This window comes from Scomber scombrus, chromosome 15, assembly GCF_963691925.1.
Source record: "Scomber scombrus chromosome 15, fScoSco1.1, whole genome shotgun sequence".
In the NCBI taxonomy this organism is placed as follows: domain Eukaryota; kingdom Metazoa; phylum Chordata; class Actinopteri; order Scombriformes; family Scombridae; genus Scomber; species Scomber scombrus.
The window spans coordinates 14285244-14306990 of NC_084984.1; the positions used below are offsets into that span (position 1 = coordinate 14285244).

Genomic DNA, 21747 nt, shown 5'->3' on the forward strand with positions numbered 1-21747 from the left:
TTCTTCTTTTTTTTTTTTTTTTTTTTAAAAATGATGACTGTGTAGATGTCACTTTGTGTCATGAATCATGACACATGAGAATCTGAGAATTTAAGTTTTTTTGTTTGTTTGTTTTCTGCCAATCTCATGGTCCACACTCTATCCGGAAGGTGGCAGTAACGCACGTCTAAGCTTGTTTACCGACCTCTGACCATCTCATGGTCCACACTCTAGCCGGAAAGTGGCGGTAACGCACGTCTAAGCTTGTTTACCGACCTCTGACCATCTCATGGTCCACACTCTAGCCGGAAGGTGGCGGTAACGCACGTCTAAGCTTGTTTACCGACCTCTGACCATGTCATGGTCTACACTCTAGCCGGAAGGTGGCGGTAACGCACGTCTAAGCTTGTTTACCAACATCTGACCATCTCATGGTCCGCAATTTAGCCGGAAGGTGGCGGTAACACACCTGTAAGCTAGTTTACCGACCTCTGACCATCTCATGGTCCCCACTCTAGCCGGTAGGTGACGGTAACGCACCTCAAAGCGTGTTTACCAACCTCTGACCATCTCATGGTCCAAACTCCAACTGGTAGGTAGCGGTAACGCACCTCTAAGCGTGTTTACCGACCTCTGACCATCTCATGGTCCCCACTCTAGCTGGTAGGTGGCGGTAACGCACCTCTTAGCTGGTTTAACAACCTCTGACCATCTCATGGTCCCCATTCTAGCCGGTAGGTGGCGGTAACGCACCTCTAAGCGTGTCTACCAACCTCTGACCATCTCATAGTCCCCACTCTAGCCGGTAGGTGGCGGTAACGCACCTCTTAGCTGGTTTAACAACCTGTGACCATCTCATGGTCCCCATTCTAGCCGGTAGGTGGCGGTAACGCACCTCTAAGCGTGTTTACCAACCTCTGACCATCTCTGACCATCTCATGGTCCCCACTCTAGCCGGTAGGTGGCGGTAACGCACCTCTAAGTATGTTTACCAACCACTGACCATCTCTGATCATCTCATGGTCCCCACTCTAGCCGGTAGGTGGCGGTAATGCATCTCTAAGCTTGTTTACCAAGCTCTGACCATCTCATGGTCCCCACTCTCTCAACCTCTGACCATCTCATGGTCCCCACTCTAGCCGGTAGGTGGCGGTAATGCACCTCTAAGTATGTTTACCAACCACTGACCATCTCTGATCATCTCATGGTCCCCACTCTAGCCGGTAGGTGGCGGTAATGCATCTCTAAGCTTGTTTACCAACCTCTGACAATCTCATGGTCCCCACTCCAGCCGGTAGGTGGCGGTAACGCACCTCTGAGCCTGTTTACCAAGCTCTGACCATCTCATGGTCCCCACTCTCTCAACCTCTGACCATCTCATGGTCCCCACTCTAGCCGGTAGGTGGCGGTAATGCACCTCTAAGCTTTTTTACCAACCCCTGACCATCTCTGATCATCTCATGGTCCCCACTCTAGCCAGTAGGTGGCGGTAATGCATCTCTTAGCTTGTTTACCAACCTCTGACCATCTCATGGTCCACACTCCGGCCGGTAGGTGACGGTAACGCCCCTCTAAGCATGTTTACCAACCTCTGACCATCTCTCACCATCTCATGGTCCCCACTCTAGCCGGTAGTTGGCGGTAACGCACCTCTTAGCTGGTTTAACAACCTCTGACCATCTCATGGTCCCCATTCTAGCCGGTACGTGGCGGTAACGCACCTCTAAGCGTGTTTACCAACCTCTGACCATCTCTGACCATCTCATGGTCCCCACTCTAGCCAGTAGGTGGCGGTAACGCACCTCTGAGCTTGTTTACCAAACTCTGACCATCTCATGGTCCACACTCTAGCCGGTAGGTGGCGGTAATGCATCTTGTTTACCAACCTCTGACCATCTCATGGTCCCCACTCTAGCCAGTAGGTGGCAGTAACACAGCTTGTTTACCAACCTCTGACCATCTCTGACCATCTCATGGTCCCCACTCCGACCGGTAGGTGGCGGTAACGCGCCTCTAAGCTTGTTTACCAACCTCTGACCATCTCATGGTCCCCACTCCGGCCGATAGGTGGCGGTAACGCACCTCTAAACTTGTCTACAACCCTCCAATCATATTCATAGAAGAAGAAGAAGAAGAAGCTCTGCTGTGAAGTCTCCGGGGCCGAGGCCTATACAGACTTTTTTTTTTTTTTTTCTAGTGGTAGCAGCCCCCCCACCCGCTAAAAAAAACAACAACCTCCCGTCGATGCCCTGGATCCCGGTGCCCGGTGTGAGCGGGGTGTGAACCGATGAAGCTCTTTATCCGGTGATTTTAAGGCAAAGAAGAGACGATTAGCCCAAGCTTTAGCCTGAAGCTACCAGCTAACCAGCGAGGAAGTGAAGGAGCGAAAAAATGACATCTCGGAGGTAAAAAAAAAAAAGAGGAAAAGAGGTGGTGGAAGAGGGGAAAGAGAGTGATTAAGGCTGGTTTGTGTAGAACAATGTCTGCTGATTATGTAGCTGAGCTGGTTAACTTTAACTCAACTCAGCTGTTTTGATGTTAGTCTGTAAACAAGCTGCGAGTGTTTCTGGTGTTTCTGCAGAAAAAGAGAGAAAAGAAAGAAACTAGCTCCATGTACTCTCACACACCAGCAACTTCACACTGTAAACACTGACAGCAAACCTTCAAAATGTCTCTCACTACTTTGTTTTTTATATATGTTTAAGTATCAAAGCAAAGTTTTGAGATTGACTTTGAAAACTGAACTCAGCTGCTGTCATTACAGCTCTGTGGAGGATTTATTGTGTTATGAAATGCAAATTAAACCAGGTTTTTTAATGCAACACACACAGAGACACACACACACACACACACACACACACACACACACACAGACAGACAGAAAGACACACACATACACACACACACACTATGAATATGAATCACACACTGAGCTCAGAGCAACTTCTGTCCTGGAAAAAGAAAAAACTGTCTTTTTCCCCTTCTTTTAATGGAGTGAAAAAAGGAAACTTCAGTAAAAGAAACAGAAGCGAAAAGAATAGAGATCTCTCCTCTTTCTGGTGTTTCTCAAAAAAAGAAGAAAGATAGCTCCATGTAGCTCTCACACCGGCAACTTCACACTGTAAACACTGACAGCAAACCTTCACAATCTCTCTCACTTCTTTGTTTTTTTTTATATATATTTAACTATCAAAGCAAAGTTTTAAGGTAGCTAACATTAAGTTTGACTTTGAAAACTGAGCTCAGCTACTGTCATTACAGCTCTGGAGGATTTATTGTGTTATGAAATGCAAATTAAGTCAGGTTTTTTTATGTAATAGCAACACACACACTCACTATGAATCACAGACTGAGCTCAGAGCAACTTCTGAAAAAACTGGCTTTTTCCCCTCTTCTTTTAATGGAGGGAAAAAAGAAAGGGGGAGGAAACTTCAGGAAGAGGAAGAGAAGAGAGATCTCTCCTCTAGTACCGAGTAATGTGAATATACACAGACAGAAGGATGACTGTATTAAAAAGGAGCAGCTCACAATTATATAAAAGCTGAAATGAACATTAATGCTGTTTTACTTGCTGTAATTATTCCTCCTGTTCATACTAATCGCTGACTAACATTATATGTGATGAAGGACAAAATACACAATATAAAAATGTGTTTAAAAGTTGATCTGAAGCTAATATGAAGCTTCAGTCGTCCAAATGAGTCAAATCTTCATCTTCTATGTTTCAACGTTACAGTGTTTTTAGTGCCAAAGTCTTTTTGTTACTATACTTCCACCACAGCTCAACAGGGAAACACTAAGAGGGAATTTTATGCTAAAAAGACTGTAAATGTGTCAGATATCACTTGATATGACTAACTCAGACTGCTGAAGCTCAATAGAAGCTGATCATCTACTTTTAAATGACTGTGTGGACACACTGTGGATTTTGGCCTCCATCAGCACATTTAAAGGAGATCTTTAAATAGTCAGTATGAACAGGAGGAATGATTAAAGAGAGGGGAAACCTGACTGCTGGTCTAAGACACAGTTTAAAGAAATGTGAACTTGTCCTTTAAGTAAATAGACAAACCTAAAATACTAAGTGCAATGCATTTGTATCAGAGTTTAAAAGTGTTTTGAAGTGAAGGATGTGGATTAGAAAGACGTCAAACAACTTTCAGATCTCATAGGAGCTTAAAGCCTCTTCAGTGTCACATCATTTATTAGTTACCAACTATTTTGATTGTTAATTTATCATTTTGAGTCATTTTTTTAACGGAAGAAATGTCCAAATTCTTTGATTTCAGCTTCTCAAATGTTAATAATCTTTAGTTTCTGTCGTCTTCTATGGAAGTGGAGCTGATTATCTTTGGGTTGGAAATGTTAGTCAAGACAAACTGGGACATTTTAGGTTGTAGCTTAAGCTTTGGGGAACAGTAATGTACATTTTTTTAAACCATTTTTTGACATTTTATAGACCAAACAACTAAAACATAAATCAATAATGAAGATAATAGTTGCAGCTCTACTCGTTACTGACAAAAGAGAGACCACTAGTGTTTTTTTTAAACCCCAAAATAACTCCTACGTTTCATTCGTACATTCGTGTTTGGTCTGAAACCTCGGGCTGAAACTCATCTGCGGTGGTTGAGACACTCGCGTTGTGTCTCTCTCTGTTTACTCACTGCCGACATTATTTTGGCTCAGAGGATTGTTCTCATACTGACAGTGTCGCTGCGGTTCAGTCTGATGTGGCTTAATGCGCCTGTTCTCAAATCATACCAGCTTTGTTTCTGACGTGATCTCTTTCTCTCTTCCTCCCAACACATAAATAAGCTTAATTTATAGTGAGAAAATAACAGTGATGGAGAGAAAAGATGAAGGAAAGAGACACCGAAGAGACAAGAACTTATTTAGTCTGTGTTTTTTTTGTTTGTGGTCATTTTAAAAAGAAATTAAAAATGATTTCCTCAGTTTAAAGTCAGTATATTGTTGATGAATTAAGAAGCTGAATAAAGAGCTGCAACATTTAGGCGATTAATCGACTCTTTTGATAATTGATTTGTTGTTTTGTGTCATTTTAGTTTAGTTCATTTTAGTTAAAATTTTACATACAAAATGTCAAAGTACAACTAATATACAGAGTGCAGAGAGGAGAGGAAGCAAACCTGACTGAAAAGAATACAAAAAGACAAAATAAATAAGCAGAAAATATATTTTAAAATGTATTTAGTGGGGTAACAGTTAGTTTTTTAGTTTAGTTGTTAAATATAAATGTCAAAACCTGTAAAACAGCTTTCATCAAGGAGACCAAATATGTTTGCCTGAGGGCCGGATTTTGCCCGTGGGCCACTGTTTGCTCACCACTGATACACAGCAGAGCTTTAATTTGACAGCTGGGATTCAAACAGTGAGATAAAAAGTAAATAAAGTGAACAGGAAGTGATGTCAGACACGTTGAAGTTAATTATTACTATCTCTCCTCTCCTCTTTTTATTACCCCTCCTCTTTTTATTACCCCCCCTATCTCTCTCTCTCTCTCTCTCTCTCTCTCTGTCTCTCTCTCTCAGGTGGTTTCACCCCAACATCACAGGCGTGGAGGCTGAAAACCTCCTGCTGACTCGAGGAGTGGACGGCAGCTTCTTAGCCCGACCCAGTAAGAGTAACCCAGGAGATTTCACCCTGTCAGTACGGTGAGTCAGCTCGGTAGTGACTATTGACACTCGTTAATGATAATAAACACTCGTTAATGAGTGTAAAAAGTCATCAGTGGGTGTTGAATGTTTTTTTTCTTTCTTTTTTTATTCTCAATAAAAAAATCCTATCCTCTTTCTTCTCTCCTCTCCTATCTCCTCTTATTTCTTCCCTCTTCCCTCCCCTTTCTCCTCTTCTCTCTCCTTTCGTCTCTCCCCTTCCCTCTTCTCTACTCTCTTCTCTCCTCTTATTTCTTCCCTCTCCTCTCTCCTTTCATCTCTCCTTTCTCCTCTTCTCTTTCTTTTCTTCTCTCCTCTCTTCTGTCCCCTTTCCTTTCTCCTCTTCTCTCTCCTCTCTTCTCTCTCCTTTCCTTTCTCCTCTTCTCTGTCCTCTCTTCTCTCCTTTCCTCTCTCCCTTCTCCTCTTTTTTAAAATTATTTTTTTTTTGTTCTCTTTTCTTTTATTTAATATATCCACAACATCATAAAAGCTGATTACATTTAAATTAAAATTAAAATTGAATGACAGCAGGAAGACCAACCTTTTTTACTAATGATTAAAATACCTTGTGTTTTTTTTATCTCAGGAACTGTCGAGTCATACATTTTTAAGCTGAAGTATCATTAACTGAGTTCAGCTGATGTTATTCTTGGACCGGTCCTTCATCTTTTACCATATTTACCTCCTATGGAAACAAAACAAGTCACGCTCTTTTCCTCCTCGTGTGGAAAACTGAAACGTTTCCACTTCATACCCGGCACTCCGTTCGTTCTGCTGGACTTTTTAACCAGAAGTCATTCGAGGTTACAGAGCTGCCACAAGTTCTCCTTTTTTTCTGTTTTTTTTAAAAGATAATCGTTGTCGACTACGATGACTCGATGCAACGTCTCTCGCCGTCTGCTTTCACAAAGTTTAATCTGAGTGTCGTCACCTCCACCTTTTTAAATATCTTCACAGTTTTTAGTCTGTCACCTCCTGCAGACAGCAGAGATGTTGCAAATGAGTTCAACTATTTTACAGCTGAAACAATTACATTTCCACTCCGATTCTCCTACTAATTATTTTTGTCATTTTTATACCAGACATGACAAAATCTCCTCTCTCCTTTGCCCAAGTTACAGCAGCTCACCTGCTCCTCTCTACACTGATATAACGACTACCTACATGAGTCTCATATTTTGCTTTTCGCACTTGAAACATCAGCTTTCCACTCAGTCAGAGAAGTAAAAACTGTGCATCCTGGTTTTAGTTTTTTAGAGTCAATAACACTGGATGATAAGTTTAATTTAGTTTAGTTTATTAGGATCCTTCTTCCTGGGGTTCACAATTAACACAGACAAAAACAATACAGTTATATAAAGCCACAATATTATACAAAATATGCATGCAACAGAGTAGCAATAAATGGAGGAGGAGGCTGTTAGAGATGCTGATTCACGTCTGTGTTTGAACTGTAGTTTAGTTGCATTCGCAGCATTTAACACCTGAGCTGAGAGCTCGAAGCCGGAGCTAAAAAAAGGCAGGGATTCAGCTCATAAAATATGCGTCTACTCTTCTTGACAGATGCATCAATTCATTGGTTATTTTAGGGGGAAGCTGTAGACTATGTGTCAGTAAGCACTTCTGAAATATGTCGACTTTCAATATGACGATATACATTATGTAACGATAGAAAAGTGTCAATTGTTTCAGGCTACAGTCTGTTTTTATTTAATTGTATCGCAAATCGCTCTCATTGTGGCATTATGAGTCTTTAATTTGTCTTTTGTTTGGATTACATAAATAAATGACTCTTCTTAGGGCACACAGACCTGAAATGATCTATACAATCATATAAACAGTTTATCTGGATATGAAATGATCTATTTGGGTCATGACATATTGGTCATATCACACATGTAAACATAAGTTATGAGGAAATGTATGGGTTGTTTTTTACATTTTGTTGAGAAAACAAAATGATGAATTGAGAAAATAATCTCCAGATGAACTCATAATTAGAATAACTTCTAGTTGCAGCCCTAAACTATTTCTCATCTCGCTTATATTGATTATAATACACCCACACATAATGATGCAATATTATCACCTGCACACTGAGAAATAATTTATGTATATGTAGATTCATTAGGATTCCTTGGCATTGACGTATGTGCAGTTGGACTGTGTTAATAATGTTTCTGCAGCTGCTTTTAACTTTTCTGTAAATGTTTTTTCCCCTGCAGGCGAAATGGAGCCGTCACCCACATTAAGATCCAGAACACGGGAGACTACTACGACCTTTACGGCGGGGAGAAGTTTGCCACCCTGGCTGAGCTGGTGCAGTATTACATGGAGCATCACGGCCAGCTGAAGGAGAAAAACGGAGACGTCATCGAGCTCAAGTATCCGCTCAACTGTGCCGACCCCACGTCCGAGAGGTGAGCACGGTGACACTGCTGGATGTGTGTATTGATTTACTATTTATTAGGATAACCAAATCTGAAGTAAGTACAACACAGCATTTAAAAACAATGGACTTTTCACGTATTAGACAATCTCACAGTTCACTACAGTGCAAAAGTTTAGGCAATAAAAGTAAAATAAGGATGCTTTCAAAAATAACTCCAAGAATAGTTATGACTGACTAACTAACTAACTAACTAACTAACTATCTAAGAATCAAAACACCAAGAATAGTTTTTATTACTAACTAACTTCATACAAAGTTCAGGTAACAGAAGAAATTTTTTTAACGATTTTGTGTACAGAGGTTGAAGGATGCAGAAAAATTTACATTTCTAAGTTTCTTAAAATGTTTCTGTCTGTTAGATACATGTAGTAGAGAAAAAGTATAAAGTAGTACAATAGGGAAATACTAAAGTACAGTATTATACTATAGTACAGTTTTAGGTACTAGAAGTAAAGTGAGGATGCTTTCAATAGTGATGCCAGGAAGAATTTTATTTTATTCATCAGTTTAACTTCATAAAAGGTCCTCTGTCAAATATCCTTTGTTTTTATCACATTTAATCAAGTTTTAGTTGACTAAAAATCTGAATATTTTAGTCTCAATCAAAGAAAACAGTAGTTATTTTAATTTTAGTAAAATAAAAATAAAAACTGCTGATATTTTAGTCTTTGTTTAGCCATCAGATTATGTTGGACATTTAAGTCAATCCAGTCAAGCCAAAACCAATTTTATCATTTTAGTTAAACCTATTTTACATGAGAATTGATTTTATCATGATCTAAAAAGCAGTTTGAATGGTTTAATAATGCAGCTCTGCAGAAAGTGTCTGGTTACAGTTTGAGGATCCAGACACTGAAACATGTTCTGATCTGCATTTTTTTAATTTTAAACCAACATGATTCAGCAACTGGATTTCCCATCAGTGTTCAACTTTTCCCCAATACAGTTTCACTTGTGTGACTCCGACCACACACACACACACACACACTCTTGCTGCTTGTATTTAGTTTGTGTTTAATGACGTCGATCTCGTCTCGTCTTAGTTGTGGAAAAAAAGGTTGTTAATGAAAATGTTTAGTTATAGTTTAAAAATGAACACTAGATGATTGAAAAGAAAGAAAGTAATGATAGAAACAATAAAGGTAGGAAACAAGACTAGAAGGAAAGGAAGGAAGGAAACAAGAAAGAAAGTAAAGGAAAAGAAGGAGGATAGAAGCCAGGAAGAAAGGAAGAAAACAAAGATGGAAGGAAAGGAAAGATAGAAACTAGAAAGGAAGAAAACAAGGAGAAGTAAGAAAGGATAGAAGGAAACAGAGAAGAAAGCAATAAAGGAACAAAGAGAGGAAAGAAGCTAGAAACGAAGAAAGGAAGAAAACAAGGATATAAGCAATGAAGGAAGGATTAAAGGGATGATAGAGGGAAGGAAACAAGAAAAAATGTAATAGAGGAACAAAGGAAGAAAATAAGGATAAAATCAACAAAGGATAGAAGTTAAAAGGAGGAAACAAAACAAGGAAGGAAGGACTGAAGAGAGGAAAGGAAAGAAGGAAGAAAGCAATAGGCACAAATGGATGAAAGAAGAAAGTAAGAAACTAGAGGATAGAAAGAAAAAAGAAGCAACAAAAGAAAAGAAGGCAGTGTATTGACGTTTTCCTGGGTTCTGCAGATGGTTCCACGGTCACCTGTCGGGTCGGGAGGCCGAGAAGCTGCTGACGGAGAAAGGGAAGAATGGCAGCTTCCTGGTGAGAGAAAGCCAGAGTCACCCGGGAGATTTCGTCCTGTCGGTCCGAACCGGAGATGACAAGACGGACAGCAGCGACAGCAAACCCAAAGTTACCCATGTCATGATCCGCTGCCAGGTAAACACCGCTGCTCCTGCTTCTCCTCTTCCTCCTCCTCCTCCTCCTCCTCCTCTTCTTCCTAATCCTCCTCCTCCTCTTGCTCCTCCTCCTAGTCCTCTTCCTCCTCTTCCCCTTCTTCCTAGTCCTCCTCCTCCTCCTAGTCCTCCTCTTCCTCCTAGTCCTCTTCCTCTTCCTCCTAGCCCTCCTCCTCCTTCTCTTCCTCCTCCTTCTAGTCCTCCTTCTCCTCCTCCTCTTCCTCCACCACCTCCTCTTCCTCCTCCTCCTCCTAGCCCTCCTCCTCCTCTTCCCCTTCTTCCTCTTCCTCCTAGTCCTCCTCCTCCCCATCTCCTCCTCCTCCTAGTCCTCCTCCTCCTCTTCCTCCTAGTCCTCCTCCTCCTCTTCCTACTAGTCCTCCTCCTCCTAGTCCTCCTCTTCCTCTTCCATTTAAATAAAATAAGTGAAAATAGGTAATTAAATAGATAAAAAATTATTAAAGAAATAAGTAAAATAAGAGAAAAGGTTTAAAAATAAGATAGAAGATGAATAAAAGTAGGACTAAAGCTAGGTTAAGAAAGAGATTAAAAAGACAAAAGAAATAACAAATAAAATTGAAAAGAAGATAAAACTATACCTGATAACTGATTGAGTATCGTATTTAAATTTGATAAAAATACAATTGATCTCCATCTCTAATAGATTAGTATTGAGACACAAACACTCTTAATGTAAATGTCTGATTCCTCACATTAACCTGGTTTCTTGAGTGCATGTAAACATATTGATGGTCTTATAACACCGATACCACTCTTTAGTCACTGACGTGTCCGTGTCTTCTCACTCAGCATGACCTGAAGTACGACGTGGGCGGAGGGGAGAAGTTCGACTCCCTCACCGATCTGGTAGAGCACTACAAAAAGAATCCCATGGTGGAAACTCTGGGCACCGTGCTTCAGCTCAAACAGGTACTGCATCCCTCCAAAATATGAAAATCTGACTTACAATCTGCTCGACAGTAAGCTGAACCTTACTCTTTCCCTCTCTCTCTCTCTCTCTCTCTCTCTCTCTCTCTCTCTCTCTCTCTCTCTCTCTCTCTCTCTCTCTCTCTCTCTCTCTCTCTCTCTCCTCTCCAGCCGCTGAACACTACTCGTATTAACGCTGCCGAGATTGAAAGTCGAGTTCGGGAGCTGAGCAAACTAGCAGAGGCCACAGACAAAGTCAAACAAGGCTTCTGGGAAGAGTTTGAGGTGAGCGGTTTTGTCTTTGTCCTTTCCTGTTTGTTTTATTTTATTTTTTCACTTGTGATTTGGCCTTTAGCTTACTAAAAAAAGGGTATTTTTCTTTGATTTTGGTCCCAATAAACATATCTCCATTTTTACCTTGTATGCTCTTTCTTTCTCTGTAAATTTCTTATAATAAAAAACATTTACACTATATAAATATCATGCAGTGTGCTAAAAGATGTTCTGATTGGCTGTATTTGACTCTCCTCTCTCTCTCATTTGTTTTTTTAAATCCTCAGACGTTGCAGCAACAGGAGTGCAAACTGCTCTACAGTCGCAAAGAAGGCCAGAGAGCAGAGAACAAAAACAAGAACAGATACAAGAACATTTTGCCTTGTGAGAAACTCTTTATTTTCTCTTTCAGAATAGAATAGAATAGAATAGAAAGCCTTTATTGTCATTGTGCAAGAATATACAACAAAATATGTGATACATCTGAAACAAGTGCTCAGTAGTCAGTAACAACAACCAATAGGACAGACAACATTACCAATCACACCAGGGGGGAATAAATAGTAAAAAGAAAAAGGTGTAAAAATGAATAAATAAATGAATAGTATTGCACATAAAGTAGGCTGAATATTGAGTCTGTTTGTTCGTGTCTTTAACATCACTATTAAAACATCTGAGTGTGACAGTACAGGTTTCACTTGAGGGTATTTCAAAAGGTTAACGGTGCTGGGTTTTTTTGTCTTTTTGTTGTTTCTTTCGGTTTCCAGTCGACCACACGCGTGTGTGTCTGAATGACGGGGACCTAAATGAGCCGGGCTCTGACTACATCAACGCCAATATCATCATGGTAGTATCTGCTATCATGGTAAACTCACTTCATCCTCAGGACACACACAAACATTCACTAAGACACACACACACACACACACATGAATAATAATACAATTTATTCTGTGTATGTTAATATGTAGATGATGCAGATGTTGAATTGCATTAAGATTTAGATTCTGTAGCATGTTCTGTTAGTTTACGCTCTCTTGCTGTTTCTCTGTTCATGACCCTATTCAGCTGACTGCCATGTCTTTGTGTGTGTGTGTGTGTGTGTGTGTGTGTGTGTGTGTGTGTGTGTGTGTGTGTGTGTGTGTGTGTGTGTCTCTGTCTGTCTGTCTGTCTGTCTGTCTGTCTGTCTGTCTGTCTCTCTCTCTCTCTCTCTCTCTCTCTCTCTGTCTCTCTGTCTCTGTGTGTGTGTGCGTGCAGCCAGAGCTGGATTCAAAGTGTAACACCACCAAGGGGAAGAAGTCCTACATCGCCACTCAGGGCTGTCTGCAGAACACCATCAGTGACTTCTGGAGGATGGTGTTTCAGGAGAACTCTCGAGTCATCGTCATGACGACCAAAGAGGTGGAGAGAGGAAAGGTGAGCGCCGCGATAAAGATCTGTTATAATGAGCATCAAATAATGATGTCGTTTCAACATGGCCTCACAATTTAATACAAAATGTGTTGCTTGTCAGTGTCATCGAGAACAACATATTTATCTTATTGTATCTGCTCCTATTAACAGAACAATATAATTTGTCTGTGCTCTCTAAATATTACACACTCTGAATATTACTGTTACACTGTTATATGTATTATTAATTCAGGATGAACAATTATTCCAGGCGTGTTTTTGGCAATTAACCAGACATACATGTGCCAAACCAACCAGCTAGTCCTCATCTTCAAAGTCTTTTCTCTCATAAAATTAAAAAAAAAACTGTTCTGAAACGATTATTATAAAGCATTAATCTCACCTTTGTGTTGCTTGTCCAAGTAAATGTTATAGTGCAGTGCTTCTCTTTGTGTGATTCTGTTGCATCAAGCCCCAACAGGCTCATTACTGCCCCACAAGGGGTAATTGGAGAGCCTCTGTGTCTCTGTTTGACCGGTAGTAAGGCGCCCCCTTGTGGCTAAATAAAGTATAACTGCTAATGAAGGCAGTGGTTATGTGCTATGTTCACTCTGCCTTTTGGAAAAAATTATAATGATAGTAATAGAAATGTTACACTAGTATAAACAAAGAAACCAGCACATCTTTAATATATTAAACATCAATATTCTGTATTTTCAAAGCAGCTACAGTTTAATTTTTCAGTAGTAAAAACATCAATTTTGTGTCCCAACAGAGTAAGTGTGTGAAGTACTGGCCAGACATGTCGGCTCTGAAGGAGTACGGCGCCATGCGGGTTCGCAATGTCCGAGAAACGGCTGCTCACGACTACATCTTAAGAGAACTCAAACTGTCCAAAGTCGGACAGGTAAGTTTTGTGTGTGTGTGTGTGTGTGTGTGTGTGGGTGTGTGTGTGGTTACTGTTATATTATAGGTTGATTGGCATTGATTAAGAAAACTTGGTGTTTCTTAGGATTGAGGTGTAATTTGTATGTGTTAATCTGTTCTTCATAGACAGTAGATGTAGTTTCACTAGATGGCACTGTTGCACACTTTTAACAGGTGCAGGTAGGCTTTTTTTTCTTATGTAATTAGTCCAAAAATATTTCTACAAGTACTCTTTAAAATAATGGATAAGATTGTCTTAGCATAAAACAAAATTACATTAAAAGTATGTCAAACGATCAATATGTTGTAATTGAAACTGAATATCTAACGAAAAAAAAGGAGGTTCAATAGTCTCCTAAAACAGCTGGACATTGTAGTTTTTTTAAACAAATGTCACTCAAACAAGAGGAAATGTTCGGTTTGTTTGGGGACTATTTTCAGCAGGCGGATGAATCCACATTTGGTGCTTTAGGGAGTATATCTGGCAGCAGGATGGTGTGTTTGTGTGTAAGTCAAGATAAACCACAGTGAAGAGTTCATGATGATGAAGGAACATGTCACCCAGTGCAACAGAGTGACTCATTAATGTGTTTTTAATAGTTTTTGAACAACAACAGAGGTCTACAGCACAGAGGAAGAAGACATAACAGACTCTGATACACACACAATTTGTCAATCTTTGACTTTTAAATGGTAATTTATCAATGAGCTGTATTAATCACTATAAAGCAGCACATTTCTTTCATATGCACAAAGTCAAAACAACACAATATGTTTGTTGTCATGTCCTGTGAAGTTTTTTCCCCCCACATGTGAAGCTGCTAACCAGATGCTTTAAAGATTTCTGTCATAAATCTTATTCAGAAACATTTTACTGCAGTCACATGACAAAAAATACAAAAGTACAGACTTACACAATCATAAAAGTTTATTTAAAATCAGTTTGAATCATTAGAGAAACATCATATTCATGCACTAAGGTTGTTATTGAATTGATAATAAACATGCACATTGAAAGCTGTTGTTCTCCTTCGTGTTTTTCAGGGTAACACAGAACGCACAGTGTGGCAGTACCACTTCAGGGCCTGGCCGGACCACGGAGTCCCCACTGACCCTGGCGGTGTACTCGACTTCTTAGAGGAGGTCAACCTGAAACAGGAGAGCATACTGGACGCTGGACCTATAGCGGTACACTGCAGGTACACATACACAGAAAATATAAACTCTTTTAACCCGCCCACAAGGATTCAGTTCACACTTAATAAAAGTGACAAGTAGAAATACCAGAGTTCATGAACAGGCTTCAAACCTAGCGCTGGGCAATGAATGGAAAAATAATCGAAACCGACATTTAGAAACTCTAATCGACTTAATCTTGCTCATGTCAATTAATCATGGTGTTCACTGTTGCCATGACAGCAAAGGTTTCATATCTTTTAAGGAATTTGTCTCCAGTGATCATTTTAACCCAAACCATTTCATAGTTCTAATCAAGTAAACTAGACATTAACCACAGCGTCACACTTTAAAACAGCATTATTTTCACTCCCTAAAGATACTCATGTGTGAGGGCAGCAGTGTACAATACAAAACAAAAGAAACTGACAATACATAATTGTTCATCAAGGGTTGAGATAATCGTTCATTAATCGTAAACAAGGTTAAACGTTCAATTAATGGTGATTTCGATTTTTGCCATAATCGCCCAGCCCTATTCAAACCTCTAACAGAGGAGACATGTTGACTCACAGACGTTCTCTGATGTTCTTCAGTGCAGGAATCGGGCGGACGGGAACGTTTATAGTGATCGACATCCTGATAGATGTGATCAGAGAAAAAGGTGAGTCAGCGTGGTGCTCATGTATCTGAATATCTAACATTAAGTCGGTTTAGTTCACGAGTTATGCGACCAATTCTTATGATTATTTAACTCCTTTCTTCCTGCAGGAGTCGACTGTGACATCGACGTGCCAAAAACCATCCAGATGGTTCGTTCTCAGCGCTCAGGGATGGTGCAGACCGAGGCGCAGTACAGATTCATCTACATGGCCGTACAGCACTACATAGAGACGTTGCAGAGACGCATAGAGGAGGAACAGGTGCGCAGCGGACATCACGTCACTCTAATGGCGCTTTTCCACTATACAGTTCTAGCACTACTCAACTTGACTCGACTCAGTTTTTTTGCGTTCCCATCAGGGATAGTACCTGGTACCTGGTACTTTTTTAGTATCTGCTCTGCAGAGGTTCAAGCGAGCCAAGCCGATACTAAATGTGACGTCAACAGACTGCCGGCCACTGATTGGTCAGAGAGTCACTGGAAGAGTCATGAGCCGTCCGACACAAGAATCAAACCCGCCATTTTTAAATACCGGCAACAGCGTTACAGCAATTCGTTTCTCTTCTTTTGCTTTGTGTGAGACAGAAAGCCTCATACAGCAGCAAGTACACCACTGCCTCCATGTCCTCCATTGTTTATGTGTTTTGTGTCGCGTATAAAACGAAGTCACAGCAGTTTAATGCAGCCGTGCTATGACGACCCCGCCCACTTTGAGGAGGTATGAAGGTACAGTATGAAGTCATGGAAAAGGTCTGTCCTGGAACTGTACCGAGTTGAGTCGAGTAGTGCTAGAACTGTATAGTGGAAAAGCGCCATTACTCTGCTGACATCACATGCTGAAGTGACTCAAATCTGATTTCTTTGCCTAAAAGTGACTCAGATGTGATTTTTACGCCATCTTAGGAACACTTGGAGTGACTTAAACTACATCTGGCACAAATATCCACTGATTCTTCTCACCTTCTTGTGCTTTCTCCTCTGCAGAAAAGTAAGATTAAAGGGCGCGAGTACACCAACATTAAGTACTCCTTGTCTGACCTGACTGGAGGGGAGCAGAGCCCTTTGCCTCCTTGCACTCCTATTCCTACTCCCACCTGCACAGAGTGAGTGACGCCGAGAGTAAAACACAACTGCAACATCCTGTTAAGCAGCTCATGTTATACTTAATCACCTTTTTTTTTGTTTTGTTTTTTGTGTTGTTTGTGTTGTAAAGAAAACTTCATTGGTAGTTTCTCACTGGACAGTGTGTGAATGTGTTGGCAGGATGAGGGATGACAGCTCCAGAGTGTATGAGAACGTGGGCCTGATGCAGCAGCAGAAGAGCTACAGATGAGATTCACCTTTGACCCCAGTTCCAGGTAAACACCATAATAATAATAATAATAATAATAATATAATACCCTAAATGGTCAAATTCAAGCCTTAAATAATGACTAGCACACACAAAGAAAGGCCTCTCCTCTGATGACTCGAGGTAAATTAGTAGTATTATGTATTATCTACATTAAACTCTCACTTTTATAAGGTGATATTATGTTTGGTTTGTTTTCAGCTCCTTCTGTTGCCTCCAGAGTCGTCAAAGAAATCAATTAAAACTGTTTTAAGTTAAAAAATACTGTTCTCATTCACTACTTTGCCTTTTTTTTTTTGTACATTTTTAACCTACTGTCAATGTTTCATGTTATTATTCTACATGGAAAGGATGAATTGTGCCCTACAATTCAGTGGAAGACCTATTGTGAAATATCTTTATGGAGTCGAGTTTAATTGATATGTAGCATCTTCTGGTAAGACATATACAAAGAGAGAAGCATGTGGAAAAAGGAGGAGAAAAAAGTTGCTTAATTCCAACCGAAACATTTTTTTTAATTAATTAAAATTGGATTTATTAAAGTAGAAAAAACGGTCAAAGACACACGTTGTTGCATGTTGTCCTTCCTCTCCTCTCCTTTTCTGTCACTTCTACTTCTGTTCTTTATAATTTAAGGCAGAAATATCAACTAAAAAAACTTTTAAAAAAGCAAGAAAGTCAGACCAATACAAGACACAGCAAATATAAAACATGCATCTCCTGGTAATGTGTTTATTATATATATTATTATAGAGAAGCATGTGAAAAATTATTGTTATTTATAAACTATATATACTATTATAAACTATAGCATATCTACAGATAAAGAGCTTTTTATCTCTCCCAGTAACCAGGTAATTTATGTGTCTGATATCTAACAGCCAACGAAATATGCTTGAGTCAAAAAGTAAAAATATTCAGTTGAGATTATTAGTAGAATATCAGAGAATTAATTCACTCATTAATATCAGATTTCTAACTATTCTTTCTTTCTCTTTCCTTCAGGATCTCGATACCTGACAGGTTTTTCGCCAGCCACACCTTGACGCCTGAGACTTGACCGTAATAAATAACATGGAACAACGGGGGAAAAAAACACAACACACAAACACACACACACACAAAAACCACACAACATATAAGAGAGACCAGACACCAGGGTCCTCCTGTTCCTGTTCTCGCTCATTCTACACGAACGTTCGCCCTCTAGTTGAATTTAAAACCACTGTGATCATCAGAAGAGCCTCTGAGAAGCCTAAAAACACGCTAAATCCTCAAATAAACCACAGTTCGGGTTTAGCCGCGACAAGGGCTGCAAACAGCGAGCGCTCACCTCAGAGGGGAGGAAAAAAAAAAACCTTAGCTAACCTTTTTCTCATCTCTCATTTTTCAAAAAAATGTTTTATTAACCAAAGGAAAATAATGTAGATTGTTTGTTTTTTGTAGATGGAAGTGAGGAGTTTTTCTGGCCTGTGCCAAAACCACGAGTTTTATCCACCAATTCAAAAAGTCTTTATTTGGCCCGTGGAGCCTTTAAAGCAGCGCGGAGATAAGAGCGGATTATTTGTGGAGGCAAAAATGATTTCCAGTGATTATCGTCTAGTCTTCACTGAGTCGTATATAAAGTGTAATGTTTTCTGAATGAAGAAGTATTGGCATTGTAATGTAACACAATATTTACTGTTAATTCGTAATCTACTGACTTCTAAACATGAATTCCTTACTTTTGGGGTTTTTTATTTAGTTTTTCTTTTTGAGCCAGAACTGCCTTTAAACTTTAAATTCAGGCTGTTCAGGTTTCATATGTTTTTTTCTTTTTTCGTTGGGAATACACACACACACACACACACACACACACACACACACACACACACACACACAGTTATCTGTTAGTTAACCATTCCTGAGCTCAAGCCGAATGTCCTTAATGCTGCACTTTTAACTCCGCGGCATCACACAGTTACAGTCAAGCCTTGATTCACCTGGTGGATTTATTAATAATCTGATGATCTGGGAGGAGGGGGGGGGGGTTAAGATAAGATAAGGTAAGGAGTTTTAGGGGGGCCCCTCCTCCTTCATGCCTGCACTTCTATGTCGGAGTCAGTATCGTGTTTAGATTTCAGAGGAGTCTGTTGTGTAACTCAGTTTGCAAGCACAGCTGCCAATTTTTTTTTAAAGTTTTTTTTTTTTTTTTAAAGTGCATATTACTTTTTTTCCCATTCTTGTTATTTTTAAAGACAAATGCCTTTTTTGTGTACCATTGCCTATTTTTGAGCACCACATGTACTTAATTTTTTAAGACTCACAGTTTTAAGAGAAGCAATCACACACACACACACACACACACACACACACACACACACACACACACACACACACACACAGGCACACACACACACACATCTCTGAAGCTTTTTTGGCAGTATAGATCATTGTTGTGGTTATACTGTAGGTTTGTGGCCCTGTGATTCAGTAGTTTATACACACACACACACACAGCATTAGGTTTCTATAGGAGAGTGGTTTACCAGCAACCCAGGTAACCAGAAAGATTTTTATCTTTCTATTAATGTCAATCAAAGTAAACCATTTATATAAATAGTTTGACTTTTTTTGGGGGGGGAAACGCTTTTTTTCTTTCTTGTTGAGTTACATGAGACGATCTTAGCATAAAGACTTCCTGTTTAATTACATTCTGCTGTGTTTAAAACTGATCATCTGTCCAAAAAATACCCCCAAAATTACTCCTCTGTTCTGTTTAGAGCTGCAACTAACAATTATTCTTTTCATTACATTGTCTAAAAAATGTTTAAAAATAGATCTTGCCCTTGTTTTGGTTAATCAACGTTCCCCAAAACTGAAGATTTTTTAGTTTACTGTCACAAATGAAAAAGAAAAGCAGCAAATATTCACATTTGAGAAGCTGAAACCAGAGAATATTTGGTCTTTTTGCTTAAAAAATGATGAGTGATGATTGTTAGATTATCATAATAGTTGCAGATTAATTTTCTGCCATATAACTGAATAATTGTGTAGTTTTTCAGTATTAGTATTAGAAGTATTTCCTAACCTCAGTCACTAACATGTTGCATTTCCTGTGATGGCTTCACAATAAAAGTAAAATGTGAAGCCGCAGAAGAAGGAAATGTGAGTAGAAACTAAAAACAGCTCTGATATGATGTCAGGAGAGTAAATAGTGAGGTTTATAATCATGAGATAAAGGAGGATAACATGCTATATTGCTTCATGTGAATTCCTGATTTAAATACATACATTGAATGAAACTTGCTACTTTCTACCATGAATAGTATCAAAAATAGGGCTTTTTTTTTCATCATGAAACTCATAAGTATTATAACCTTAATCGGCACAAAACAAGCAGAGATATTAAGTGCTGGGTGTTATCGCTCGGAGATTGAGCCAGGCTAGCAGTTTCCCCTTACTCCCAGTCTTTATGCTAAGCTAAGCTAACTCCCTGATAACTCTTAAGTTATCGTTTGTGGTGTGCAGATATGAGACGATCGTCTCACTTTACTCGCTGCAAGAAAGCAAATGACCATCACTCCCAAAATGTCAAACTGTTCCTTTAACTTCATCTTCACCATCAGCTGCAGTATTTAGGCAAGTCAGATATTTTCTATCTGAGACAGAATCCATCACACTTGCCCTCTCATTTCAAACATGTGGCCTAAATATTATTCTTTCTTCAAGCCTTCCCCACTTCTGCACATTTGCTCGCCGTCACTACGCCTTGAGAAAAGAAAAGCAAAGAGAGAGAAAAAAACCTGCAGCCTCGCCATTGAACTCGGCTGCTGTCTCAGAATCTTTTGAACTGAGAATAAAAAAAGAAAAGAAGAAAAAAAAGGAAGAAGCGGCTCTCCTCTTTGCCTTGAGGGACAGTTCTCAACAAACCACTGATCCAGGATTGAACAGTGTCTCTTCTGTAATATTAAGAAATCATGAAATCAGTGTTTATTTTTTTTCGGGGGCTGCTTCCTCCCCAAAACCGGAGGACTCTGCTAACACCCGGCTGCTGCATCACAGCAAGTGTTCTTTTGAAACCGATTCCTCTCCTTCCTTCTCCGGGTGACCAGCCACTGACTGAGTAATGAGATCTTCTGTAGTGTGGTGTACTGTATGCAGTTTTATCGTCGAATGAGAGGATGAGTTTGTACTTGTCTAATTGTTTAGTGGAGTGCTTGCCTCGTGGTGTTTTTTTGTGTGTCCTGACGTGTGGATGTTGCTGTGAGAGTGCGGCTGCTTCATCAGCCAACACTGTATGTTTCCTTCTCTTCTTGTTTTTTTTTTTTTTGTTTTGTTTCCTTCCCAGATGATAAAACTGCTCTCCATTTACCATGTAAGCAATTTAGATGCATAGACGTGCCTTCTATGCATATGCCTATGTGTATGTGATAGCTATTATAATTATTATTATTATTATTATTATTATTACTATTGTTATTACTATTGTTATTAATAAAGAAAAAAGATAAAACAGTGCTCTTTAGTTTCACCGCCATTCAAGAACTTGTAACACTTTAATGTGAATTATTTCATCCTGAACATCCTGAACAAAAAAAAGGAAAATAAAAAACGGTGATCGCAATGCAAACAAACTATATTTTTTAACCTGTATATTGTACATGAGTACCTGGTAGAGGAGAATGTACTTACTAAAAACATATCTACTTGCCAATAAGATATACTGTATGTATATTCCTACAGCTTTCTCTCTGTGACACAGAGAGGGACCTTTCACAAAGCTTAAGATGTTTATTGTATGACTTTCAATGCAGTTAACCATGTTAACTTCCTCAATAACAATAAATGGCTAGCTCATGCCTCATTAAATCAGTCTCTTTTTGTGTGTGTAGAATTTGTGTCTGTAGAACATTTTGGATGGATAGATAGATGATAGATGCATTGACAGATAGGTACATAGAAAGATAAATGCATGGATAGACAGGTACACAGATGCATATATATATGCATCGATAGACAAGTACATAGATGCATAGATATATGCGTTGATAGATAGGTACATAGATATATAGATGC

General features: G+C 39.4%; 1 protein-coding gene across 1 annotated transcript; it reads left to right on the plus strand.

Annotated features, from left to right (window-relative positions):
• Positions 1-2140: 2140 nt before the first annotated feature.
• ptpn11a (protein tyrosine phosphatase non-receptor type 11a) lies at positions 2141-21543 on the plus strand. Its single transcript, XM_062434515.1, has 16 exons — positions 2141-2384; positions 5532-5654; positions 7880-8074; positions 9773-9965; positions 10790-10909; positions 11078-11191; positions 11467-11563; positions 11947-12044; positions 12437-12595; positions 13347-13478; positions 14543-14697; positions 15271-15338; positions 15446-15597; positions 16323-16441; positions 16602-16696; positions 17695-21543. Exons 1-15 carry the CDS (start codon positions 2371-2373, stop codon positions 16669-16671), a joined length of 1809 nt encoding a protein of 602 aa, XP_062290499.1. The 5' UTR covers positions 2141-2370; the 3' UTR covers positions 16672-16696; positions 17695-21543.
• Positions 21544-21747: the final 204 nt, after the last annotated feature.